Source organism: Podarcis melisellensis (genome assembly GCF_964234715.1).
Source record: "Podarcis melisellensis genome assembly, chromosome: 13".
NCBI lineage: Eukaryota > Metazoa > Chordata > Lepidosauria > Squamata > Lacertidae > Podarcis > Podarcis melisellensis.
In genome coordinates, this window is record NC_138545.1 from 18,331,133 (window position 1) to 18,357,902 (window position 26,770).

Genomic DNA, 26,770 nt, shown 5'->3' on the forward strand with positions numbered 1-26,770 from the left:
AGAATCTTGGGAATAGTAGCTGAAAACCCATTTGCTCCGACTAAGCGTGAAAGAGTGGTTTTCCCCAGTGGGAAAGAGCAGCAGTGAGGATAGCCCCTGCATTGAGCACATCCAGTTCTTGAAAACTCCTCCAGTCGGTGGTGCACTTTGAAGCCTTCTCGGTGCTTAATGGCGGTAGCTGCGATTATCGCAACGCTCCTGTTTCTCTGTAGGACTCGCCTGCTAAAAGGCGTGCTGGTTTTATCAGTGTTGATGTCCATGCCCTTTGCTGGTTCTACTATGTGAGTTGTGTTTCTGGTCATCCCGTAGGAAGGAAAGCCCTCATTTTAGTACTGTAATGTCTGAACATCTATTGAGAAAGGAGCAGATACACACACAAAAAGGTGTGTGTGAGGGTAGGACACCTTTTACAACAAATGGGGAACTTGTGGTGGGAGAAGCCAACAATAAATCCAGTTCGTGTGCAAACAAGAGGATAACCTGATGACAATGATGATGATGATGATGATAGTAGTAATAATAATAATTAAAGCTTTATTAGAAACCAACCCACAGAAATAGACCCTGAGAGGCCGCTGGAGACCCTCACCCTTGGGCGAGACAGACAAACAAGGAACAGCAACCCTGAGAAACTTAACAGTGAGCTGTATGTCCCGGCCGGCCCTAGCATCACTCCAAAACTGCAGCCATGATCTGGTCAGCTCAATAGCACCGGGAACCAATTCAATCAATATTCCGCTTCCAGATCAAAGGCAGCACAGCAGGGAGAGAGCTCCCCCTTCAGGCCTCTCTGAGTAGTGCTGCCTCACAGCCTTCAACAAATCCATGCCTGTAGTTCAAGATTTCCCATGTCTTCTCCTTATGTCTCAACCCGTAGAATCAAAAGTGCATCAAAGAATCACACGTGAAAGGAGGACGGGATGGTGGTGGTGGTTGTAGCTCCAATGCGCTTGGATGCTGCTCCTTTTCCAGATAAACCTAGGAGTCCTGGTTCTTGGCCTTGTGTGCTCTAACTCACCAGGTCTGCTTCCTTCATTCCCAACTGGAACAGAGGCCTCTTCCCTTCTACATGACCCAGGCAGCTGCATTCTGGCTCCCAACCATCTGGCCACTAAGAGGGAAGTTGCTGGTGCTGTATAACCCAGGGAGGCATGAACATAGCAGGGTTCGACAGGGGTGCAGTCCGTATCAGAGCAGGTTGACTTACTGCAAAGCAGCACAGTGCTCCAGTTCCTTAGCAGTGGAAGTGCTTATTTAGAAAGGGGTTGCGGGTAAGGAACCACCCGTTGCAGATCCCCTCACCGTGCAGATTCACAAAAAACAGATCCTGGCATCCAGACGGCTTCTGCTACAATCCTCGGCCTGAGAACATTGCAAAAAGTCATTGCCCCAACCCTCAGACACCAGAGGGTTAAACCCATGGGGAAAGAGGGCAGGAGAGTGAGATGGGAAGCCCACAACCACCAGCGTCTTATCTGTCCACAGTGCAAATCCCTCCTAGGCTGGAGCTGTGCCACACCACCCTGAAGTAGTGACTGTGCCCATCACCAGAGCCTCAGGCCTGCACCTGCCAGACAATGAGGTGGCTTCGCTCGGCTCGGCGTAAGCGTGGGTTCGGGAGGAGCAGGTCGCCGTAGCGGTCGTCAGTGTCATCGCCTGGGTAAGGAGGAAAAAAACAGAGGGCCGAAAGGAGTCAAGAAGACATTGTACCTGGTGCTGGGATAATGGGGCTGGATGCCTATATCCCGTACCCACGTCACACCTGTAAAGTAAGATGCTTACCTATCCGGAAGTTGATATACCCCTCCCCTCCACTTAGCACCAAGCTGCAAGGTTTGCTTGGTGCCTCTTGGCCGTGCGATTCCTTGGTGCTCTCAGAAGAGGATGGGTTCATACACCCTAAAGTAAGCAAAGAACAGACAGAGCTGAAGTTTGCATTTATATATCCACCATTCTCCTCTTGTGGACAGCGATAGTCTGGCTACAGTGATCCTTGCTCCAGTAACATCCCATTTGGACTACTGTAAGTTCCTCGGGGCGAGGACCTGTCCTCTAGTACTCTATTAACTGCACATCTTTGGCATTATCTAAAGAATGGTAGCAGCAGCAGCAGCTTTGGATTCCATGCTCTTAAGTTCTTTTAAGCCACTGAATTCTATTTCCCCCAAAGAACCAAGGAATGGGCATCGATTCCTCCATGCTGGTTACCTGGGACTGAGACAAAGAAGCGAACAGCATCGCGGTGTGCGTGGTAGCTGATCTGGGCTTGCTCCAGAGCACAGTAAGGGATGCCAGTGGGAGAAGACGTTTCCGAGCTCCCAGCAAATTCTATGAGAAACCAAGAGAGAAAATTCACAGAAATAGCCACCAGGAAACTCTGCTATGTATACACTTGCAGCTGCACTCGCTCTCCCTCTCCCTCTCCCTCTCTCTCTCTCTCTCACTCACACACACAGGTGCTCACCTGAGATGAAGGGCAGGGAAATGATGGTGCCGCCAGAGGTGCCAACCCACAGCCGTTTCCCAAAAGCGCCAAGTGCTGAGATGTTCATGGCTAAACTAAGACTGTTCGGCCCTGGAGAGTGAGGAGGAAAAAAAGAAGGAATTTTCCATTAAACAGGCAGGAGATTCCAAAACTAGGGTACCTGGATCCTAGTCATCTAGTCCAACCCTCTGCAATGGAGGCATCTCAACTAAAGCAGATGGCCATCTGATCTCCCATGAAGGAGAGCCCAGCTGCCCCATTTGGTGAGCCATTGAACTGCAAGTGGCAGCTTCACAGTGAGGCACCCCCAAAGCCCAGGGCTGGCCATTGGCTCCTCCCAGGCAGGAAGAAGCATGTGAGGCCTTCCTGTTCCAAGGTCTGCCTGCTCTCTGGCCTGTTCCTGTATCCTTGGTTATTCTTTGGCGCTGATTTCTGGCTTGCTTTTGTCACTTGCACACGACTACTGTGGTGGGAGTGCACTGGAACCGGAGTAAATCATAAAATAGACACAGCCTTCCTCTTTGGTCCCCCTTGGGACTAATGGCTGGTTCCCAGCTCCTGACTCACCTCGGACTATTGCCCATGACCCAGCCCAGATACTGATGCACAGGAGGAAGCAGCAGGATGCCCCTCTCAGGCCTGAGAGCCTTCTATTAAAAGCTTCCTGCCCTCAGAAAACCCTCCTGTCCTGGACGTTCTCCCTGCAGTCTGCTTCTTTGCTCTCCTCTGCCAAGGCTTGTTTGTGGCTAATCCAACAGCTTTGCCTTGCCAACTCCTTCCCGGATGCTACAGTGTCCCTGCATTCTGCTCAGAGTCCCACCCAAAGCCCCCAAGTCATGGTGGCCATTGACACTCACCAAGCATGCGGCTGACGTAGGGCCCCAGCTCCACTTCCTGCAGCGGCTGGCCAGTCTCGGCATGGAGGAGGCGCAGGGTGGACTCCAGGCGAACCGAGACCCAGATGCCGTTGCCGGCGGCTGCCATGTGCCGCACCTGGCTTTCAGGGTGTGAAGTCACCTCAAAGTACCTCTGGGGGGAGGAAGAGAAAGTGGGTTGCAACAGGCAGCCTGGATTCAAGACCCCGACCCACACCCACAACATTTACATCTAGATTTTGCATCTCAACACTTCTCCAAGTTGTGCCAGCTAGCAGTTGTTCCTCGGGATCTACCCATTTCAATAAAGGTGAAGGTAAAGGTACCCCTGCCCGTGCAGGCCAGTCATGTCTGACTCTAGGGTTGCGCACTCATCTCCCTTAAGAGGCCGGGAGCCAGCGCTGTCCACAGACACTTCCGGGTCACGTGGCCAGCGTGACGAAGCTGCTCTGGCGAGCCAGCACCAGCGCAGCACATGGACACGCCCGTTTACCTTCCCGCTATAAAGCGGTCCCTATTTATCTACTTGCACTTAGGGGTGCTTTCGAACTGCTAGGTGGGCAGGAGCTGGGACCCAGCGGCGTAGCGTGGGTTGTCAGCACCCGGGGCAAGGCAAGTAATTTGCGCCCCATAACCCGGGGCAAGGCAAGCAATTTGCGCCCCTAACCCCTAACCTGCCGCCGCTGCCAGCTTCTTGCTGCTGCCTGGGCCAGGTATTCACAGTTCTACAAATCTTTGGCGCTGGCTTGCTCCATTAGTTTAACTTGGGGGGGGGGTGAGAGAGAGATTGCAATCGTGCTATGTGCACCGAGAGGGGGGGCACGGTTGTAACGCAGTGGGGGGGGGAGAGAAGAAGAGAAACTAGCAGGAGAACCTTGATTTCCCTCTGCAGCTCTGTGGGGAAGGAGGGCGCAGACTGGGCTCCTTCCTCGCCACAAGATCCCTCGGCTGGCCGGGCCCAGGCCCCGCGGGGCTCCTCCGCGCTCCCCTCTCCCGGCCGGCAGCGCCTGCAAAGGCTGCGGGTTCCGCTGCACCTCCGTCTCTCTTTCCACTGGTAGCGAGAGCGGGTGGGAGGAGGCCACCCGGGAGCCGGAAATGGGCGCCAAATAAGGAGAGCGGGGGCCTGGATCCTGGCCTTGTTTGGCGCTTCCCCTCGGCCGGTCGCCCAGCCAAGCCCGCGGCGGCGGTGAGGCGATGCCCGCGCAGGGGGGCGCCCACCCCTCGGCCCCCGCCCGGCACTGCCGCCCCAGCACCTGCCCGCTCCTCCCAAGGGGCCTCCTCTCCCTCCCGCCTCATCGCAGCAGTCCTCGCGGGGCGGACAGGCTCGACTCTCCCCTCCCTCTTGCGCCCCATCCCGCGCCCGATCCTGGCCAGGCTCCGGCTCCGGACCTCCTTGCTAGCGCCTGCTACTCCCCCTGGTCACCCAGCCCGACCCCTCCTCCCAAAGGAGCTGAGCCCCGAGGCTCTTCGGCGACTCTGGAGGTGGCGAGTGCGCCCCCCCAGATGTTGCGCCCGGTGCGGCCGGCACCCCTTGCACCCCCCACGCTACGCCACTGCTGGGACCGAAAGACGGGAGCTCACCCCGCCGTGGGAATGCGAACCGCCAACCATACGATCGGCAAGTCCTAGGCACAGAGGTTTAATCCACAGCGCCACCCGCGCCCATTTCAATAGGAATGGCCAAAATTCCAGACTTTTGTAATGCATTAGTACTTTTGCCTGACAGGCTTGTTCCAATTAATTTCACAGTTTTATCTGTCTTATGTTTCAATTCTTTGTTCAGTTTCTTTTTTCCCACTCTGTAGAGTTTATATGCTTTTGCTTCTTGCATTTGTCCTAAAACCCAATAAAAACATTAATTAAAAAAAAAGAGAGAACAGCCAAAATGAATTCACCGGCTAGTTCTTGTAGTGATACTGTTCTAACACCGATACACAGAATGATCCTGGCCATTTCAAACTACCATTTTTACACCATAAAACCAGCCATGCAAGTCTCTGTGGGTTTCAGCCACCGCCTCAAGCTGCCTGAGGGGCACACTCACCTGGATGCGAGCAGTGCGAGGATCCAGCACATAGACTCTGTTCCCATATCCACACCAGAGCCGGTCAAACACAGGGATGGCACAACGAATGGAGCGCCGTGGCCGCCCCAAGTCAAGCAGGCGTGGGGAGCGCAGGTCCCAGTTCCGGACTGAGGAAGACAGGGATTAGGTGAAACCCAGGACCTGAGCTGTGGGGAAGGCAGGGCAGGGCAGGGAGGAATGAAAGGAGCAGGACGTACCTGTGTCTCGGTGGAAAATGGCCAGAGATCCGTCCCCTAGAGCAGCTGCTACACGGCCCTGGGTGTGGCTGAGACAAAAACAGCAGAGTAAGGTCTCATCTGCACTGCACTCTGTCATACCACTTTAAACAGCCATGGCTTCCCCCAGAGAATCTTGGGAAGTGTAGCTTATTGAGGATGCTGAGAGTTGTTAGGAGACGGCCTATTCCCCTCACAGATCCTTCACAGTTCCCAGAGTGGTTGAACTGTCAGTCCCTCTTCCCAGGGAACTCTGGGAACTTTAGCTTCCTCTCAGCACCCTTAACCTTAGGGGGGAAACTATGGCTGCTTACAACGATGTGACATTGCTTTAGCGTAGATGGGGGCCTAAAACTAAGGAAAGTCGCAACAGCACCAGCATGGGAAGGCAGGCGACATCCACGAGGGGTAGGCAGTGGGGCTCCACAGCATTCAGAGAGAGTGATGGAAGTCTGCATACTCACACAATACAGTGGACGGCATCCTTCAGCTGCACTTTGCCCTGGCAGCGGCGCCAGTCAGTCTTGGCGGAGTGAATATAGATGCTGCGGGGGGGGGGGGGAGATGCAGTCAGCCTCCGAAGGTAACACCACCTGAGCCCTCCTGATGACCAGCCCAACCCCCAGCACAGCTCCAGGCCTGCTCCCCCATCCCTCCCTGAAAAGACCTACAGTGGCTCCCAGTACGTTTCCGAGCACAATTCAAAGTGTTGGTGTTGACCTTTAAAGCCCTAAACGGCCTCGGCCCAGTATACCTGAAGGAGCGTCTCCACCCCCATCGTTCTGACCGGACGCTGAGGTCCAGTGCCTCACGGTCCCCTCACTGCGAGAAGCAAAGCTACAGGGAACCAGGCAGAGGGCCTTCTCAGTAGTGGCGCCTGCCCTGTGGAACGCCCTCCCCTCAGATGTCAAAGAGATAAACAGCTACCTGACATTTAGAAAACATCTGAAGGCAGCCCTGTTCAGGGAAGTTTTTAATGTGTGACATTTTGATGTATTTTTAATCTTTGTTGGAAGCTGCCCAGATTGGCTGGGGAAACCCAGATGGGCAGATGGGCAGGGTACAATTATTACTATTACTGTTGTTGTTGTTGTTGTTGTTGTTATTAACTGCTCTCATCAGCCACCAGCATTTCGGTTCCGACTGTTGCATCTCCTGAGGATGCTGGGCACGCTCAGTGTAAATAAACCTGGCGGAAACCCAGGGGATTGTCAAATATGGCAGCCGAAACGATGGTGGTGGTGGCGGTGGCAGCAGCAGCAGCAGCAGCAGCAGAAGAAGGGCAGGAAGCTGTTCCTGGTGGTTGGAGTTGGTGGGAGCAGGAAGAGGCAGAGGTTGGCCAGAGAAGCTCAACAAATCTGATGGCAATCCATTCAGGAACGGGGGTTTACCCCCACCTCCCATTTCTTCCCCCTTCAACCCTGCTGGGTGTCAATTACCAGCCCTCCTGGGTGCCAAACCACACAGTGGGTTCTGTGCCAACCGCCTCCATCTCCAGCACTTCATCCTCGCTGTCGGATCCGGGCGCCAGGGGGTCTTCGAGGATCTCTGGCTCTCGCTCAGGACTCTCACCACCAGGCACAGCGAGGCCTATGGAGGAAGAACGGAGAAGGCAAAGCAGCCTTCCTCAGGGAGCACAGAAACAGCTTAGGAATCCTACAAGGCAGGGCCAAGGAGAACCTTTTCGGCACAGCAGGTGAAATCTTTATCTAACTGCACATAGGCCTATCAACCTGCCAATCATCTGGAGTGATAATGAGGAGTCCTGCCCAGCTTTCAAATTTGGCCTGTAGGATTGCGGGGAGATACTAACCAATAAAGCTGCACCAAGCATGATTGAAGTCTCCACTCATCAGCTGTTGAGTGAGAGGTTGCTTAATCCCTAGTATCCCTGGTCCCTTTGAGGAACTGGTGGGTGAAGACAATACAGGATTGAGCCCTGCCCACACCTGTCAGCTGATGTCGCCCACCCATCATAGTGATATCAGCTGATTGAGAGATGGATGTGGTTTTGGAAAAATGGCACCATGAGCCAAATCCCCTCCACCAGGCCAAAGTTTTCCCACCCATGCTATAAAATCTCAATGGACACACAACTTCAGTCCAAAATCTATGGTGCTTGCAGTCTAAAATATGTATAGTTGGGAAAGTTTTGTGTTCTTGAAGCTCGGCTACAGCTAGGAATAAGGATTAATAGGATGAAGTCAAGGGCCAAGTGGAAAAGGTGTGTTTTGAGATGCGATAGAAGGAAGAAAGAGAGGTGGCACCAGGTGCAAATCTCAAGGAGGGAGCTCCACATGTAGGAGCAGCAGGAGAGACAAGAGTCATTGCCAGGGCTGGGTTGTGAGGGTATCAGGTGCCATGAAACAAGACAGCAATGAGGACCAAAAGGCAGAACCAAAGCACAGGACTAAAGAACAAGCCAATCGGCCTAAGAGCCTAAGTGTGCATGTGTGTGTATTAAGAGACAGTATTAAATGATAGCTTTTCCTTCCTTGCACTGACCAGGCACGCATGCGATGGAGAGGACGTGGACTCCAGGCAGCACGAAATGTTCCAGGAGCTGGTTTGGGTTCTGGGCATCAAATAGAGTCACTTCGCTTGCAGAGTGGGTCCCTGAGGCCACCCACAGCCGAGAGCTGTGATGAGAGGCGCCCTGGAAGAGAAAGAAGCAGAGGGATCAGCAAGACATTGTGGGCCTCGACCAGCCTCCCTCCCTTTTATGCTGCCGTGCATATACACACGCACACACACACAAACATGCCCTTGACAATCCCTAAACTTCAGCCTTTGTACCCGTTTTGTCACTTCAGCTGACAAACACGCACATATGCCTAGGCTAGCCAGCCAGCCAGGCAAGGACATTTACACAACCTGGGGAAGTGTGTCTCCTTCCTCCCCACTCCCCTCCCATCCTGTGTTCAAGTTCTCCATGCACAGCAGCAGGTTCAGCATGTGGGTGGGCAACGAATGTTTCTGGACTTAAATCTGAAGGGGCATCATAGAACGGCTGAGTTAAGAACTCCAAACTGCAACCATGTCTTGTTTGCCAATACAGTGGTACCTCAGGTTATATACGCTTCGGGTTACATATGCTTCAGGTTACAGACTCCGCTAACCCAGAAATAGTGCTTCAGGTTAAGAACTTTGCTTCAGGATGAGAACAGAAATCGTGCTCCGGCGGCACTGCAGCAGCAGGAGGCCCCATTAGCTAAAGTGGTGCTTCAGGTTAAGAACAGTTTCAGGTTAAGTACAGACCTCTGGAACGAATTAAGTACTTAACCTGAGGTACCACTGTATATAAATTACAAAAACAGAACAAAACAAGCCACTGAAGTGTCTTACAATTTTATGTGTGCATGATTATAACAATGAAAACATGAAATAAATGGAAAGCAGCATCAGAACAAAAACACAATACTGAGAAAAGTCAGAGGAAAAACCACTAACTTACTGAAGGGGATACACATCATTTCTCATGTGTTACCAGTGCTGGATATCTGTTCTAGTCACTACTTCTTTCTTGCTAATGGTTCCCTGCCCCTCTAAATGCATTAATGCAATAATCCCAGCCCATTCTCATCAACTTGCTGCTATAAAAATGTGCCTATTTAGTATATATTTTGGCTCCAATGATCACCAACTGTAATTCTTGAATGGCAATCTATATACTTGCCACTTAACACATCTGATGAAGTGGCCTCGAGTCCACAAAAGCTCATGTCATAATAAATTTGTTAGTCTTTAAAGTGCTAAAAGACTCTTGCTGCAGGAGACAAACATCTCTCTGAACTGAAAAAAGGTAAAAAGGTAAAGGACCTCCAACAGTTAAGTCCAGTTGCAGACGACTCTGGGGTTGCGGCGCTCATCTCACTTTACAGGCCGAGGGAGCCGGCGTCTGTCCGCAGACAGTTTTTCCGGGTCATGTGGCCAGCATAACTAAGCCACTTCTGGTGCAACGGAGCACCAAAACCAGAGCAGTGCATGAAAACGCCATTTAACTTCCTGCCGGAGCGGTAACTATTTATCTACTTGCAATGGTATGCTTTCGAACTGCTAGATTGGCACGAGATGGGACTGAGCAACGGGAGCTCACTCTGTCACAGGGATTCAAACTGCCGACCTTCTGATGGGCAAGCCCAAGAGGCTCAGTGGTTTAGACCACAGTGCCACCCGTGTCCTGCTCTCTGAACTGAAGGTCAGCCTAAATGAGCAGTTTTCACTTCACACACACCAAAACAACACACCAAAAAAAAAAAAAACACCCAACCCTGAAAAGGGAAGCTTAAGTGAGAATTCTTAAGCAAGAGTAAAACCAATAATGATGATGGAGATGATGATGATGATGATACTTACGGTTTCTGCTTCTTCTTGAGTCTCAGCACCAACTGATGCTGCAGCACACCAGAGCTACAATGAGAGAGAGGCAGGCATGACATTGAGATCTGCTGGCCCCCTGGTAAAAGGAGTCGCTTTCCATACAAGAATGACACCTCACCCTTCCCAATTGCAGCCAGAAACCTTTGCCACAGGAACTACAAATATGCCACTTTAATAAGCCTTAAGCTTTTTCTGGGCCTGCCAGCGTACTTGCCCACACAGGAACTGCCCAGAGTCTCTGCAGGGTTTGGTCTCCTTCCACTCACCCTTCAGAGGGGCTGATAACTCAGCTGATGCCAACGCCACTGGATCACGTGAATCACTCCCAAAGCAGACATGCAGCTGGGTAGCCTGTCCTCAGAGGAGGCTGCCCGCTACCTCTCTGGACGAATCCCTGCTCTGAACTCAGCCACTCTTCCTCCTACGCCTACTCAAACTACCGTACTTTTCCGTGTATAAGACTATGTTTTTTTCTTTAAAAATCATTCTAAAAAGTGGGGGTCATCTTATACATGGGTGGACGTTTGATTGGTTGCTGCCAATGCTGTCAGCGGCTATTGTGCGAGTTATTGGTTGCTGCATCAGTGGGTGGTGCTGATTGGCTGACGCTCCGGCAGTTGGGTGGCCGACTAGCAGCTTCTGTTGGCGATGGGACAGATGGGAGGCAGATTTAGCTCAACAACTGTGGGAAATCCTCTGCAAAAAAAGCTCAACAAACAACTCTGTGGCATCTCCCCCCATTTTCTTAAATTTGAACCCCTCAAAATAGGGGGCATCTTATACATGGGGGCGTCTTAAAGACAAAAAAGTATGGTAACCCCTTTTTGGCACTTTACAGCAGGAAAACCACACCATTTTCCTAGAGTGGCCTCAGATTTCAATTCAGTGGTGCAGTGGTTAGAGTGCCATTGGGAGACCAGGGTTCAAATCTCCACTCAACCACATGAAATCCACTGGATGACCTTGGGCCAGTCACTGTCCCTCAGCCATAAACTACCTCACAGGGTTGTTGTAAGGATAAAATAAGGGCAGGTGGAGAAGCATGTATGTCATCTTGAGCTTACTGGAAGAAAGGTGGGATACAAATGCAATAATAGTAATAATAATAACTCAGGGGGAGGGGGGGAAACATCCCAAGCTATTCAGCATTTGGAAACGCACTGCTTTGTTACCTTTGTATTGGGGTCCTTCTGGTCTAGCATCCGTAATTGTGCGAGCACAGGTACGTCGGCGGCCCCTGAAAGGGGGTCAGAGCCCTGCAGAGAAAATGTGGCTGGATTTTAATGTGTGGAGACTCGCTGCAAGAGTGGCCAGTTCAAAACTAAGGTCTGATCCCATGACTGGGATGGAACAAGGCAAATGTATAGTCTAAAGCACCACACTGTACAATAGGGCCGAATTCAGTGGACCCCATTTCCTAGATGGAATTTGTTTATTTGCTATATGCCAAAAATGGTTTCTAAGCAGTTCACAACTATGAAAATCAGTGTGTGAATCGAAATACCCAACAACAGATCCATTGGGGGCAGTAAAACATCCTTAATAAAAAATATACAATAAAAACAAATGAACAATTGAAAGTCTAACAATGAAAAAACAGTTCAAGCAATAACATCAGGAGTTCAGTTCTGGGAAATGCTTGCCCAAACCGGTGTGTCTTCAGGAGCCGGCAGGATGCCAATGCTGATGGTGATTGTTATTTATTAATTTTAGACCATCACTCCATTGTCAAATGCGGGGAAATTGTTGCACACTGTCTGGTATGATAAAATACACACACACACACACACACACACACACACACACACACACACTGCTGCATTTACCTTTTTCCTGACCTGGTTTGAAAAGACAGTACTTGAGGACCTAGCCTTTGGCATGGGATTTCCATAGGGTCAGATACCTTGCTGCCCCTGCTAGAATGCTCACCTGGAACGCAGGCGGCTGGCTCCACCCATGGATCTGCGCCCGACCATGCTCCTGCCAGATGTGGGAGCGGATCTCACGGTACAGCTCTCTCCGCTTCTGCTGAGGGGAGGTGTCGGCTCTGCGGATATAAAAGCCAGATATAGTAGGGGGCAGCAGAGCGCTTCCAGTGACAACCCTGCGTCCAGTTGCAACCAGGGGAAATGCTCAGGTTTCAGATGGATTTACCCAGATGGGCCTGCATGCAATTGTTGCCCAAAGCGGACTTTTTCCAGAGACCCTGAAGAGCTGCTGTTGGCCTCTGCTGGGCTAGATAGATCCAATTAGCAGACTCCGTATAAAGCCTCTTCATTTTATGTAGAGTGAGCCCACAAGGCACACTCTGAAAGCAGAAGGCTCCAGGGTTCAAGCCAGGGCGTCTCCAGTTAATAAAAGGGATCTAAGGTCTTGGGGTCGGGCAACATCTCTGCCCAAGACACTGGAGGGTTGTTGCCAGTCAGAGTAGACCAGGCATGGGAACCCATTGGCCCTCCAGATGCTGCTGAACTACAACTCACATCAGGCCCTGTATGTATGGCCAATGGCCAGGGGTGATGATTGCTGTAGTTTGGCAACATCTGGAGGGCCAAAGGGTTCCCCATGTGTTATGTACTAAGCTTGGATCCTAGAGCAATAGGCAAGTAGGATCCTAGAATGCAACAACTGATTGGCTTGCAGGAAAAGACCAATCAGGCTCCAGGAGGAAGTTAATAAGCCTGTTAGGCTGGTAGGATCCTAGAATGCAACAACTGATTGGCCTGCAGGAAAAGACCAATCAGGCTCCAGGAGGGAAGCAGAATCAGGCAATCAGACGGGACTCATTGTGTAAATAATGTATATAAAAGCCTGAGGTGGGGGGGGGGCAATTCAATCACTGTTTTACAAGCTGCAATAAAGAGCATGAAATCACTACTGGACTCCAAGTATATTTTACCATGCCTGGAGGAGACAATACTGAGCTGGACAAACCAATGGTCTAACCTGGCATCAGGGAGCTGATGTCAGCCTGTGCTGGACTAGATGGATCCACTAGCAGCCCAACTCCATATAAAGGGAGCAACAGGTTCCCAAGAGATGATGGGATTGCAAAATCAGCTTATGCACTCTCTGGCTCCTACCTCTCCCCCTGCAAGGCAACTGCCACACAACTTACTCGTTTGGCGAGGTAGCTCGTGGGATGTATCTCAAGGCTGGAGACAGCTGCCCTCCATTCCTTCCCAATTCATTGCGGCCGCTGGGGCTGGACCGGGCCCTCCCGGGTGGCAGCGGGGACGCAGGAGCCCTCTCTGGGGAGTCCGAGGGGCTAAATAAGCGATCGAAACTGCAGGAGGAAAATACAATGCGTTCAGGGGAAATGAGGAGGGAATGGCAGGGGGCACTGTCAGTACTCGGTTTTGAAAAGTAAATCAAAATTCAACAGAAAGAAAAGGGGTTTTTGCACCAAGAATGATGGAACTGTGATCTGTCGGAACCAGACTAAAAGGAGCCCACAGATTGTTTGCCTGCAGAGTTCTGTTTGACTTTGGTCCAAGGCAGGGCCATTGTTATGAATGGCAAGGAAGGTTCTCTCACAAGGACATAAGGAGAACTCTGATGGATCAGGTCAGTGGCGCATGTAGTTCAGCATCCTATTCTCACAATGGCCAATTGGGTGTCTATGGGAAGCCTGCAAGCAGGAGTTAAGTGCAACTTCCACTCTCCCCACTAGTGATACACAGCAACTGCCTCTGACAATGGAGACAGAACACAGCCATTATGCCCAGCATCTGCAAACTAGTAGCCTTCACTAGGCATTGCTCCCTTGCACACTTTCAAACTAATCCATGCAGCCATAACGTCTTGCTAAGGGAGAAAGAAATTTCTCAGGATGCTAAGTTGTATGCCCAATATCAAATGTCAAAGCAGAGTATGTCAAGGCAGAGTATGCACAGCTGCAGCTTCAGGGGCAGATCTTAGACGGCACCTACATTTTCCAGAAAGAGGATTTTTTCATCTGAACAGCTTGTTCCTCCCGCGAAGCCCTGAGAAGAGAGAAACAATTGCTTTAAGGCTGCCACCATGCAGTGACTCCCTCCATTAGCCATTAGTTCAAGGCTGGAAAAAGGGGAAACAGGCAACCCAAACCATTTGCACGACTGGCTCCCTGATCCTCTGTTAATACTCAGGGCACCTAAGAGCCATTTGCCTCCTCGTGTCTGAGTGACAAACTTGTGTTTTGAGTCTATAATCCTCCGTTTAAATCTCACCTCTCCAGAGTGTATTTCTATAAGCCAATTTTCTCCTGGCTTCCATTCTGACCTGCTTCCCTCCCGCCCAGTTTGTACTATGGGAAAATAATTATTGGCTGGGCAGCCACAGAGTGACTGATTACCCTGAGCAGCTTCAAGGATTGGGATATGGAATCTCTGGCCCTCTGAACACCAATGGATCACAACTCCCATAATCTCTGAGCTTGGGGCTGATGGGAGCTGGAGTTCAACAACATATGGAGGGACACAGATTCCCCATTTCTGGTTCCAAGAGAATGGAATGAGCAGGTTGCCTGCAGTTGCTGGTTTCTCCCAAGAGGGAAAAGACTCTGCTAGCAGTAGTGGGGTGGGACTTAATGGATAATATGGTGTCATTCGTGATGCTGCTGAGTCTCCTAATTCCCTGCCTCACAACAGAAGCCTCCGTGACTCGTCCTTCTTACCTCCAGGGCTTTTTTTTAAAGCTGGAACTCGCAGGAACTGAGTTCCGGCACCTCTCAGGTGGGTGCCATTGCCATTCTAAGAGAACAAGGCAGGCGTTCATGGTGAGTCTAGAAAAATAGCCACTGCTCACCTCCAACATTAAGGGGTGGGCATTAAGACCCCTCAGAAGTACTAATTCCCTTCCTTACTGCTGCACTGGCAGCAGGAAGAGAGTCCTCTCCCTTCTTCTCCAGTCCTAACTCCCTGGCACTTGGGGTGCTGTTTGGGAAGGATGACCAGAAAGGAAGAGAAGCCTCTTGCTGCTCTGCTGCTAGAGCGAAGCAAGGAGGGTTAGGGGAGGGATTTCGACTTCCCACCATGCCACATGGCAAGCTCCAACAAGGCTCACAGTCACTGAGCTGTTTTCAGACAATTCAAAAAGAAAATGGCTCAGCAGGGCAAATCAAACTGAGGGAGAGGGTGGCCTGCCACACAGAGTCTTAAGTTAGGTTATGGGGTCACAGACCCATCTGCCTCCCCCCCCCAGCCCCAAGCCGTAAACCTCGGCGCCACTGACCTTAGCAGCTCCGTGCGCCGAACAGCTTCCTGCAGCTCCATCAGCCTCTCCTTATAGAGGTTGCGCTCCATCACCACACGAGCCATCTCAGCCCGGGTGAACCGCTGAGGCCGGGACAGGCCTCCTTCAGCCTGCTGAGGAAGAGGGCAGATCCTGCCTCAAAGGCACACAAATGCCACTCCCATAAATCTGACCCCCACCCCTCCCCTGTCTAGTTACAGCCCTGTAGAAGACCCTTTCTGCACCCCCATCCCTCAGCCTTCAAGCGAAAGCTGCCCCCCTCCGGCCTGTCACAACATCCTTGCAGAAGGTGCTCTGGTTACCTCCCCGTCCTCACTAGAACGTCTCGATTCCTGAAACTCCTGCCGTATCCTGGAAAGAGAAAGACGGACGACTGAAATTTGGGCTCACTCGTTTATTTTTTAAAATAATTAATTGTAGGCCAGTGTCTCAGGGAGAGGGGATTCCATCTTCCCTTCTAATAAATGCTCACGTTGTTGGTCACACATAAGAACATAGGAAAAGCCTGCCAGTTCAGGCTAATGGCCCATATGGTCCCATATCCTGTTCTCGCAGTGGCCAACTGGGTGGGAAGCTGAGCACAACAGCAATCTCCACACACACACACCTGGCAGTTTCCAGAAACTGGCATTCAGAAGTAGAGGCAGAGCATAGCCATTGTGGCTAGGGATTGTTGATAGCCTTATCTTCTGACCAGCTCAATACATGCACAGCAGAACACACACACACACACACACACACACACACACACACTTCTTTTAATGCATGCCAAACAATGGTTAGGCTGCAGTAACCAACGCCTGATAGGTACACAATGATTTGTTAAGTAATTCCAATAAAGCCCTAGCACTTCTTGAGCTCAGCTGCACTTGTTCAGAGGAATAGGCTAGTGTAGAAAGATTCGGGTTTGTCTCAAGTGCTTAGGGAGAAACACACAAATACATAGACTACCTTAATTATATTATTATTAATCATTATTGGCAGTATTGCTATAGTTATTGTTGCTGTCAGATACTCTTATTATTGTAGCTTACTGTAACTACTTAACAGCAGTGTTTCTTCAGCTGTTTTTGAACTACAATTCCCATCATCCCTGGCCCTGCTAGCTAGAGATGATGGGAGTTGTAGTCCAACAAGAGCTGAAGACCCAAGTTTGGGAACACACTGCTTCACAGCATCAGGATAAAGACACTACAATATAATCCTAAGAATACAAACAACACAGGCTGTTAAAGCATATAACACAACCTGCATGAAGAAAACTGGACTGTATTTTCCTACATTAGATGTGTATTGGGTTAGAGCATTTACAACTCTTAGGATTTGGCTCTCATAAGGCAGCATATAATGATTTCATAAATGATGCTTTTTGTTAGAGACCACGAGTGAGCGGCAATGTCCAGAGTGCTGGGTAGGATCAGGATCAAATCCCCACTCAGCCACAAAGCTTACTGGTTGAAATTGGACCATAAATTCTCTCTCTCTCTCTCTCTCTCTCTCTCTCTCTCTCTCTCTCACACACACACACACACACACACACACGGTCTAACCTACCACACAAGGTTGTTGTGAGGATAAGGGGGGGGGGGGACAGGAATGTGACCTCTGAAAGAATGGCTAACTCAAAACACATTGGGATTTGTCTGCATTGCTAACTTTGCCGGGGAGGAGTTGTTCCTGTGTACTACTAATTTTGAGGTGCCCCTCTCCTTTTTTTGCCAGCGCAGACAGCAGGTGGTGGAATCAAGATGGCTGCCAAACGCCAGGGAGGGCAGTTTACAAGGCCTTACCTGATCAGTTCCAGCTCAGCCTCCTTCAGCTGGGCTTGGCAGCGGCTCAGGGCCCCCAGGGTTCCTTCACGCTCCGCCCGTAACGACTCGCGCTCTTCGGTGAGCTCCTCTACGCGGGCGATAAGATGGCGACGGGCTGTATCCAGAGCAGTCCTGGAGGTGGGACCATGAGGAACAGCAAGACTTCAGCCTGGGACTGGCTACAATGGCCCAGGAAGAGGTGGAGGGCCTGATCCAAGAGGGAAAGCAGGCGGGCCAGGGGAGAGAAGCAGGCCAGGCCTTGGCCCATTTCTCTGCCTGCCAAGCACCCTTGACAAGGACCTTCCTTTCTAAGAAGCTCCAGCTCCCATCAAGATATATAAAGACCCATAGACAGTTCAGGACCAGGGAAATTGAGAGGTGGCTTTATCCCTTAGCAGGGTCACTGCATTCTGTAGGAGAGTTTCTCCCTCAACTTCCAAAGAGATCAGAAGCTGCTTCTATCTGTACTTTCTGGAACCAAATGAATGCGTTTTTTCATTTTCTTTTGGCAAGCTTTTCCAGCTGGATGCAAAAAGTCTCTGCCTTAGGTTTCAGAAACAATACAAAATGAACACCTACCTTGAGTTGTTGGGGGCATTTTTGTACTGTTTTTATAATTATTTTCAGATGGTTTGTAAGGCGCCTTGGCACACACGTAAAAGGAGATTCATAAATCAAAACAAACAAACAAACGTTATCGCTTTAGGCTGGTCGCTCTTACCGTGCCTCCTGTAGCTGAGTGTTTTCTGCCACTAGGGTTTCCAAGGCATCCCCTGAAAAGATGGTCAAGCATGGACACTGCTGAGCTACTAGGACACAGGTAGAAACCTTAACTCCCCACAGGCTGGGGAACTATGGGAGGCAGGTTTTCTGAATTAAAATTGGGGTGTGGGGGGAGCTAGGACTCCTGGGTTCTCTAGGAAAGGAACAAGGTCCCAGGCAGGACAAGGAGGTAGAGAGGGGTGGGGGGGAGGTGGGAGTTTCACCTACCCTGCAAATCGGCACCGCCGTCCATATCGCTGAGGAGTTCAGGACTGAGGCCCGAGACCTCGGCGAAAAGGGACACCGTGTTGCGCTCAAGGGTGTTACTCCGGGGGCTGAGAGACAGACAGACAGACAAATAGACAGACAGGAGTGCCCACCCGCTCCTAACCTGGCAACAACACACACCCACATCTGACGTCACAGTAGACAGAAACCAGGGGTGGGGCTTTTTTTTTTCTAAGGAGACAATGAACACAGAGAAGTCCTCCTCAGCCTCGTTTGCCAAACTCAGGGATGTGTGGCCCTTCAAAGCAGTGAGCAGGATAACCAGAAGAGCTAACTCTCCCGAAATTAAAACACCTGTGGGGAAGTGGGGAGGGAATAGATGGGACAATGGAGGATTAGAGGACAGTGTGGGCATGCTGTGGTCGGAGGACACAGGAAGGAGGAGCCTAGCTGTTTCTTCACTCCAGTGAAGGAGCATCCATGTTCAAGCGCAGACCACTCAGGCTCTGCCCACCTGCGCTTTCTGCTCAGAGGCTTAATAAGTAGACACATCCCTCTTACCTGCTTGGCTGCTTTTGCTCCAGTCCCAGTTCTGGAGTGGAGCTCAGGAGATCGTCCAAGTCCAAGCGCCGCTGCAGAGTGGGAGAGGCTGACAAGAGAAGGTTTTGGGGGCGCAAACGCAAAGCACATTAATTTTTCTATATTATTATCCCTTGTTTGTTAACCTCTACACAGTCCTTTCCCTACTGAAAATAATCTAGAAAAACAAGAAAAGCATTGCTCCTTTGGGCAAGGGCCTATCTGGCATTTTGTTGCCTGCATGCAGAGAAAATTCCTGTTGTTATAAGAATAAAGAGGGTCAGGCAGGTCCCTGCCCCACAAGAGCGTAAAATCTAAATGCTGGCAGTGGTGGAAACGACTCTGGCAGGGGTGTGGAAGAGGCCCAGCTTACAAGGAACAAAAGCCCAGTAAAAATGTAAAATATATAGCACAACTCAAGAACCGGCACGCTACTAACTCATTAGGCTGCAGCAGAGAACCTGAGGCCCAGAGACCAAATATGGCCCACTGGTCCTCTTCGGCTTTCTTGGTCACACCCACACCACTAGCCACACCCCCTCACTCCCCCCCCCCGCCCATACCCTCCTCAAGTTATTTTCTCTGGCTTAGCCACACCAAGACGAAACAGAGTCTCCCCATTCATACCATCCTGTTCCGGCTGCACCATTTCTTGTGCCAAGGGGAAATTGTTTCTTTCTGTGTCTCTCTGCGGAGACTTCTCTGTGCTGGGAAGCTCTCGAAACTCTGCAGGCTTCTGAAGAGACGGGCGGTGGTGGGGAGAACATAAAAGGCCATTCATTCCTGGCTCCTCTTAATGCCTCTGCTTCCCCCTCCAGCCTCCCTGTCCACCGCTGCTGCTGTTTGCCAAGAGCCAAAGAACAGTTCAGGGGCTTGAGCCCCACAACACCAAGCCACTTACCTCAGGGGAATGAGGCAATTCAGGAGACCCAGGGTCCGAGGTGCTTGGGAGGAACTTTGGGGGTGCCTGGATTGGTGGGGGCTTCAACCTGAGCAGGGGGAGGAGGGAGAGAAAAATATCTATTTTTAGTTCCTTGTTACTGTACATGGCTGGCTGATCGGCTGCCCTGGAAAAGGCATGCCTGTAACCTCCTGCATCTTGCCTTCGACCCCTTCAACGTCTCCTTCTCTCAAAAGGATTCTTACTCACCTTTCTTCCCTGCCTCAACACGCAATAAAGCCCTCAACTGCCAAAGCCAATCACCAACATTACACAGAAATTAAAAAGAAATCACTACAAAAAATGTCAGAAGATAACCAGTAGAGTTCCATTGTTGTCAAAAGCTTGAAACGTGACAATCTCAGAAGCTGCCTTGCAGAGCCAGAGCAGTCCATTGGTCCTTTCTCAGAAGTGCCTGCACTGACTGGCAGCAGCTCTCAGGCAGGACTCTTCTTCCCTGGCATACCTAAAAATGCCGGGAACTGAACCCAGTACGTCCTGAATCAAAAACGTGCATTTCACCAAGGCCTATGGCCAACATTCAAAAAGTATCATGTGGTACTATATTTGAGCCAGGCATTTCTGAGGAGTGATGGAATTCTTAATGGGGGCACCACCACTAAAAAGGTCCTCTTCTTCCAAGAAACCCTGAAGACAATTGGAGAAAGGTTTCATGTTTCCTCGCCCGTGGCCCCACACTCCACCCCATTTCCACCAGTTTTGCCTTGGAGCAGCTTGTCCTTGTCAACCTTTCTTCGCCTTGGGGCAGGGGGAGATTAGATTTGAACCCAACTCCACCCCAACTAACTATTCTGTCACACGCAGCCCTTGGTGGATTGCCGGCCGGAGTCCCATCCATTCCTGCCTTAATCCAGATGTGGTACTTGCAGTAGGCTCGGCTGTTGCTAGGTAACCAAAAATGACTTCTACCTTTCCCCATGAAATGAGTGAAAACAGTTTGTGGTTTGACAGCTGCTGTGGTGAGGAACAGAAGAAGCTGGAGAGCACAGCAACTGGCCATAGAGCACACTCCGCAACCTCAGCAGCTTGGGCAAAAATATTGTTATTGGTGGCACTGTGCCCCTAAGTGAACCCCTGACACACACAAACCCCACAGCCACCCCTCAGGCCGGCTTCCTCTTCCAAACCTTTTCATTTCTGTAGTCAGAGATCCAGCTTGACTTGTAGCAGCCAACGCCACCCTTTGCGATTTCAATTCCTTGTAGTTTTGCACAATCTGTAAAAGGCAGAAGACAAAATGAGATTGTGGCCCAGCTTGGCTTAAGAGTGGAGAAAAGAAAAGAGCAAACGAAGGAAGGCAGCTGCAGGCTGACGGTACCTTTGTGTGGCTCTGGCTGAGAGTTGAAAGCTCCTTTAGGAGTGAAGATTTTTGTTCTTCCAGACCCGCCACTGTGAAGAGAGAGTGGGGGGGGGGCAGGGGGGCATGGTGGTGTGATTTTAATGTACATACAAGAAACCTAAACCAGCTTTACATTAGTCTTAAGGGCATTTTCAAAATGGTGCTAAAAATGCATCTTGTGCGCTATTTGTGTTGTGTACAGCGAAAGCAGGGCCGGCTCAAGACATTTTGCTGCCTGAGGCGAAGGACAAGATGGCGTCCCCCTCCCCGATCCATGTACTGCAGCCAACTGGACTGGCAGTAGAATCAATAATAGACTAGGGGGCCCAGGAAACCCCATGTGGCAACAGAAGGGAATGGCTGGAGGCTCAAGAGGAATAACCGCAGGCTGCTCCTGAGCATCTATAGCCCAAGGCAGTTTCTTCACTCTGCCTAATGAAAGGGCCAGAAAAATCCATCTTTAAATAAAGACAAATTTGCATTGAGCAGATTATACTCAATACAAGCTTTGCAGTGGCAAAATAGGCCAAATGAATAATAAGAAGAAAAGATTCAAGCCTCATGGGTAAGAATATCCTAATGTCTTAGATTCACACAAAGAACACTGAAGCTGCAATCTGATACTTACCAGAAAATAAGTCCCAATAAATGCAATGTTACCCACATTTTCATTTTGTGAGGGTATGGAGAATTTTGTTAGAGATACACTTTGATGGTGTATACAATCCTTTTTTTCTTTTTTGAAAGGATGAGGGGGGAATAATCCTGTCTGGTTGCAAAAAATGTCATTGTGTGTATTGGGCTGGGACCTTTTTAACAGCACTGAGCATAACTTTTTTATGACGACTTGTGAATAGTTGGGCATAATTAAGCTAAAAGAGAAGCAGCCCTGATAAAGGTGATGCTGGTGGTTGTGGAATGGATCACTGGCAAGGAATATAAAATTAGCTCTTCAGAGCTAGTGGTAACAGTCAGCCCTGGGTGGTATGTGGTCAGGGTCTGAGAGCATCATTAAATATAACCCAGTCTAGATAATAGCAGGTCACAGAATTAGGTTGCGGACTCTGCAAAGCAACTGAGAGCTGCTGGTTGGAGGGCAAAATCCAACATGAGGTAATTATAACTAAGACCCTTTGAAAGAAATAGAACAGTGTAACCTTATGGGTGTTAGCATGGCAATATGCCCTGTGATGCTGAGTAGAGAAGATGTGGAGAAGGAATTTAACCTTTTCCTCGCCTGCTGCAGTGCTGAGAAAAATCTCTCTTTTGAAGCTGGTATTTGCAAGGGGAGGAAGTCCTCTGTTCGTGTCAATGAGAAATTCCCCTGCCTCCCACCACCAGCAAATATCAGCTTCAGAACAGGAAATTCCCTTCCTTTCAGTGGTTCTAAAGAAAGGGTTACATTCGCTCTCCAAATCTTGTCAGACTCCATAAATTATGAGATTATTGAAACTGACATAATTTGCCAGTTTATAAAACCTGCACATTAGAGTCAAAGATGCACCTAAAGTCACATATAGTTTTGTCTCAGCTTTTGCTGAAGCACCTACAAGCCCTGATCCCGTATGTGTTTACTTGGAATCAAGCCCCACTGAGCTCAATGGGATTTATTCCCAAGTAACTGTGTGCAGGACTGCAGCCTAAGACACTCAGATATTGACAGGTACTATTCCTACCTTTGAATTTGTCTAATTCCTTAAACAAAGAACAAAAAAAACCCCACCTAGGCCGGTGGCTACAGCCTCATTTGGCGGCAGGGAGTTCCATAATCTAATTATGCATTGTGTGAAATAGTATTTCCTTCTGTCTACCCTACATCTGCTGCCCAGCAGTTTATGTGGAACATTGCCAATCCTAATGTTATGGGAGTGGAAAAAATATAACACCTCCCTCTCTTTTCTCTGCTTCTTGCATAATTTTATAATCCTCCATCATGTCCCACATTGTATTCCCCCCCCCCCAACCTGAAACTAAAGAGAGCCAGACATATATGTGTGTGCGCACACACAAACATATACTGGAAATAATCGCAATTGTGACCAACAGTTGCCCCATTTTGCAAAGAGCCCAAAAGATATACAATGAGGTTGTTCTGCTCCCCGCTGCCTTACACCCCAATCTTGGAAAACTCGATAGACCAGCCTAGCCAGAACTTCCAAAAAGGAGAGTGGGAAAAGGTGGGAGGGTGCAGGATAGGGCATGTCTGTCTGTGGGAGGGGCAAGGGTGGGCGGGGAAGCCAACCCATCTGCGTCTGCAGGAAGAGGGAAAACAGAATTCATCCAAGGACACACTTTGTCTGGCCTGGCAAACTGGCTTCCTCCCAGGCAAAGAGATAATTTCTTAGAGTGTCCGTATCAAACACAGGTTCTTCAAACAATCTGCAGGGGAGAAGATTCAGCACTTCTGATTTTAGAGGCATAGGATGCGAAGGAACCCGCCAGTCTCACCCTGGTCTGCGTAGCTGCGTGCTTTCCCTTCCAGGGCACGGCTCTGGCCCTCCAGCCGGCTCACAGCTGCTGCATGCGCCTTGCGCTCCTGCTCCATCGCGTCCTCCAGCTCCATAAACCTCTGCAGGAAGAGAACCCCGAGAGTCCAGGAGATCCCAACATTCTCTCCCACCCACCCCCAGTCCCAGCACTTTCTCCCAAACCCATGGAGGGCTGTGTAAAAGAATCCCAGGAATTGTAGTTTACCCCTTAAAGGTAAAGGGACCCTGGGGTTGTGGCGCTCATCTCACTTTATTGGCCGAGGGAGTCATGTGTACAGCTTCCGGGTCATGTGGCCAGCATGACTAAGCCACTTCTGGCGAACCAGAGCAGCGCACAGAAACGCCGTTTGCCTTCCCGTCAGAGCGGTACCTATTTATCTACTTGCACTTTGACGTTCTTTTGAACTGCTAGGTTGGCAGGAGCAGGGACCGAGCAACAGGGGCTCACCCCGTCGTGGGGATTCGAACCGCTGACCTTCTGATTGGCAAGTCCTAAGCTCTGTGGTTTGACCCACAGCGCCACCCGCGTCCCAGAATTCCCAGCACCCTTAAGAAAGCAGTTTCCATTATTCTTTATTGGGGGGGGGGGGTTGCTTTGAATGTGTGGTGTGTGTATATGCAGCCTTAGGTCTCTTTCATCGGCAGCTTCATCAGCCCTGTGCTATCCACTCCAAGTCTCAACATGCTAAAATGGGCAGTTGAGCTCATAGAGTCGTAGAATTGTAGCGTGGGGAGGGACCCTAAGAATCATCAGACCCCTGCAATGCACCCATTCCTTACACTCAGAATGAAATAGACGGAAGGCACAAGGATCATTTTCCTTATCAAGAAAGCTTGCAAACTGGTAATACTTTGACACTTTGCAGAGGCTAAATGGAAAGGTGGTGGTAATGTACAATCTTAACTGATGCACAAAGGATGAATAATTTCCTCCGGTTCCTTCTCTATTAGAGCATGAAAGCTCAGGGGCATCCCTTGAAACTGACAGGCCACAGGCTTAAGAAGAAGCAAAATAAGTACTTCCTGATAGCAACTATAACCAGACCATGGAATGCCTTGCCACAAGATACTGCAATGGCAGCTCACATAAACAATGGTAAAAAAATATATAGGATGGGGCCCATTGGTACCTACTGCCTGTGATACACAGAACACCACTTTCAGTTTCATAATACAATTGCCCTTCCGTTAGCGGATGCCGGGGATTAGCAACCGGGGACAGAAACTGCCATCCTCCCCTGCTTGTAACTTGAGCCTACATTATTACTTTCTATTTCTGTTAACTGGATGTTTCTTGGTTCCATATAACACCAAGACCGCTAGAGAAAAGTACATTCACAAGAGTGGCACCATACAGAGAGAAAATCCCTCTCCGTTGCTGCTAGTTCTGTAGCAAAAGTGCTGTCTGCTAAAAAAGCACCAGCCTGGTCAAGTACGATATTGGAGAAACTAATACCAGATTTGCCAAGCGTGAGAAGGGAGGGAATATGACCCCCGCCTTCACTCACCGTGTTTTGGCTCAGATTGGTGTGCCAGCCAAATCTGGTAGTTGCCAACCAGTGTTGTAAAACCTTTGGCCCGAGACTGTCACCCACCTCTGACCTGCGCAACACACAGCCGAGACTGCATACACACCATATATTTAAAGCATCTCCCTCTCCCCCACAAAGATTCCTGGGAACTGTAGTTTACCCACCACAGAGCTACAGTTCCCAGTATTCTTAACAAACTACAGTTCCCAGTGTTTGGGGGGGGGCTGGAATGCACATTAAATGTACAGTGGTACCTCGGGTTACATACGCTTCAGGTTACAGACTCCGCTAACCCAGAAATAGTGCTTCAGTTTAAGAACTTTGCTTCAGGATGAGAACAGAAATCGTGCTCCGGCGACGCGGCGGCAGCAGGAGGCCCCATTAGCTAAAGTGGTGCTTCAGGTTAAGAACAGTTTCAGGTTAAGTATGGACCTCTGGTACGAATTAAGTACTTAACCTGAGGTACCACTGTATAGGGTGTACACAGCCTAAACAAACATTTAAAAATAGTAGTCGTAGCAAAATAAGTAGAAAGAAAGCGATACCAACCTCCTCTGCCCGCTTGCGCCCAGATCGCTCCCGCTCATACTGCTCCAGCAGCCGCAGCCGGTCATCCCGCAAGCGTTCCAGCGCCTGGTCCCGCTCTCGCACTTGCCCACAAGCCCCTTGCAGCGACTCCAGGACAGAAACCAGTTGCGGCAGGAGTCCTGAAACCGCACCAGGCCCATGGGCCCCTACAAGCCGCTCCAGTTCCCCATACAATCCGCCGGCCATCGCAGACACCAGCTCCTCATAAGGAGCAGGGTTGGGGTCTCCATCTCCTCCAAATATCTCCTCGGGGTCATCCATCGTAACCTGCTCTAACCACTGCCCTCTCCAGCCTCCAGACACCCCAGGGGTTTCCTGGCTTCTTGATCCTCCTCCTCCTCTAACCCACCAGATCCCACCTTATTAAGCACAAAATCTCTTGCCCCACTTCGGCTCCCTGATCCCAGAACCCAGGAGTCCAGCCACTGTTCTAAGCTACTACTGGTACTACTCAGCGCTCTCTCTGAGCAACCAGGACCCGATTCTTCCTGTCCCTGAATTTTCTCTAGAGTACACAGGATTATCTACCCCCCCCCCAATCTATCCTCCCAGTTACACCCTAACTCCCTTCCCTGTCCCTTCCAGCGCCAGGCACATGCATGCATATACAACCCCTTTGCTATAGGCACTAGGCAGCACTCCCCTTACACCCTGTCTCAATATGCCCATTTCCCTCTGCCAGGACTTTGACTTCCAGGCTCTGTGCTCTAACCACTAGGATCCACACTGCCTAGAAACCCAGGAGTCCTGCTTCTCCCTCCCACCCACCCCCCCGTACCCTGGGATCGCGGGCGGATCTCTCGATTCCTGCCTCGAGTTTTGGGCTCCCCTTCCTTACGCCTCCCCACCCCGCGCACAGGGAACCTCGAATCCTCCGCCCGGCGCCGTCGACAGCTGCGATCCTAACTTCATGTCACTTTCCAAGAGGGAAGAGAGGCGGAGCCAGAAGCCCGTAAGGCGACCAATGGGAACGAGGCTTTCGTGAGGGAAGCCCCGCGGGCGGCCAATAGCGCGACGAGACAGGCTCCGCTGGCCAATGGCGCGTGGGGGGTGGGAGTCTTCCTGCAAAAGGGCCGGCAGGAGACGCGAGGGGGGGCAATGAAGAAGCAACAGCAGCCGAGGGAGAAGAAGTATTAACTTTCTGCACTCACGTGACACCGGGTCATATGACATGTTAAAGCTGGTTGGGCGTTCCTGCCTCTAGC

At 50.4% G+C, this 26,770-nt stretch overlaps 1 protein-coding gene across 2 annotated transcripts; it reads right to left on the reverse strand.

Moving 5' to 3' along the window:
• Positions 1-514: 514 nt before the first annotated feature.
• Positions 515-26,502, reverse strand: LOC309355359 (C-Jun-amino-terminal kinase-interacting protein 4-like). 2 transcript variants are annotated; one of them, XM_081886129.1, is made up of 27 exons: positions 25,527-26,502; positions 23,405-23,525; positions 20,936-21,006; positions 20,745-20,833; positions 19,558-19,645; positions 19,284-19,392; positions 18,639-18,726; positions 18,078-18,184; positions 17,809-17,860; positions 17,067-17,219; positions 15,579-15,627; positions 15,256-15,386; positions 13,974-14,027; positions 13,160-13,327; positions 11,971-12,088; positions 11,214-11,297; positions 10,018-10,071; positions 8,167-8,317; positions 7,101-7,251; positions 6,126-6,206; positions 5,644-5,711; positions 5,405-5,553; positions 3,343-3,514; positions 2,465-2,575; positions 2,209-2,328; positions 1,783-1,899; positions 515-1,656 (listed from the first exon to the last, which is right to left on the reverse strand). In XM_081886129.1, exons 1-27 carry the CDS (start codon positions 25,824-25,826, stop codon positions 1,556-1,558), a joined length of 3,057 nt encoding a protein of 1,018 aa, XP_081742255.1. In that variant the 5' UTR covers positions 25,827-26,502; the 3' UTR covers positions 515-1,555. The 2 variants fall into 2 exon arrangements, with proteins under 2 accessions (XP_081742255.1, XP_081742254.1); XM_081886128.1 differs by having other exon boundaries at positions 15,256-15,389.
• Between the last annotated feature and the right edge of the window lie 268 nt (positions 26,503-26,770).

Excerpts from the sequence above, each read along its gene's own strand:
- LOC309355359 (XM_081886128.1), bottom strand. The coding sequence starts at position 25,826 with ATGGATGACCCCGAGGAGATATTTGGAGGAGATGGAGACCCCAACCCT. Across the intron at positions 18,727-19,283 it reads GGTGCAGCCGGAACAGGATG|CCTCTCCCACTCTGCAGCGG; the intron begins GTATGAATGGGG and ends TTCTCTTGTCAG. Across the intron at positions 2,576-3,342 it reads CTACGTCAGCCGCATGCTTG|GGCCGAACAGTCTTAGTTTA; the intron begins GTGAGTGTCAAT and ends CTCACTCTCCAG.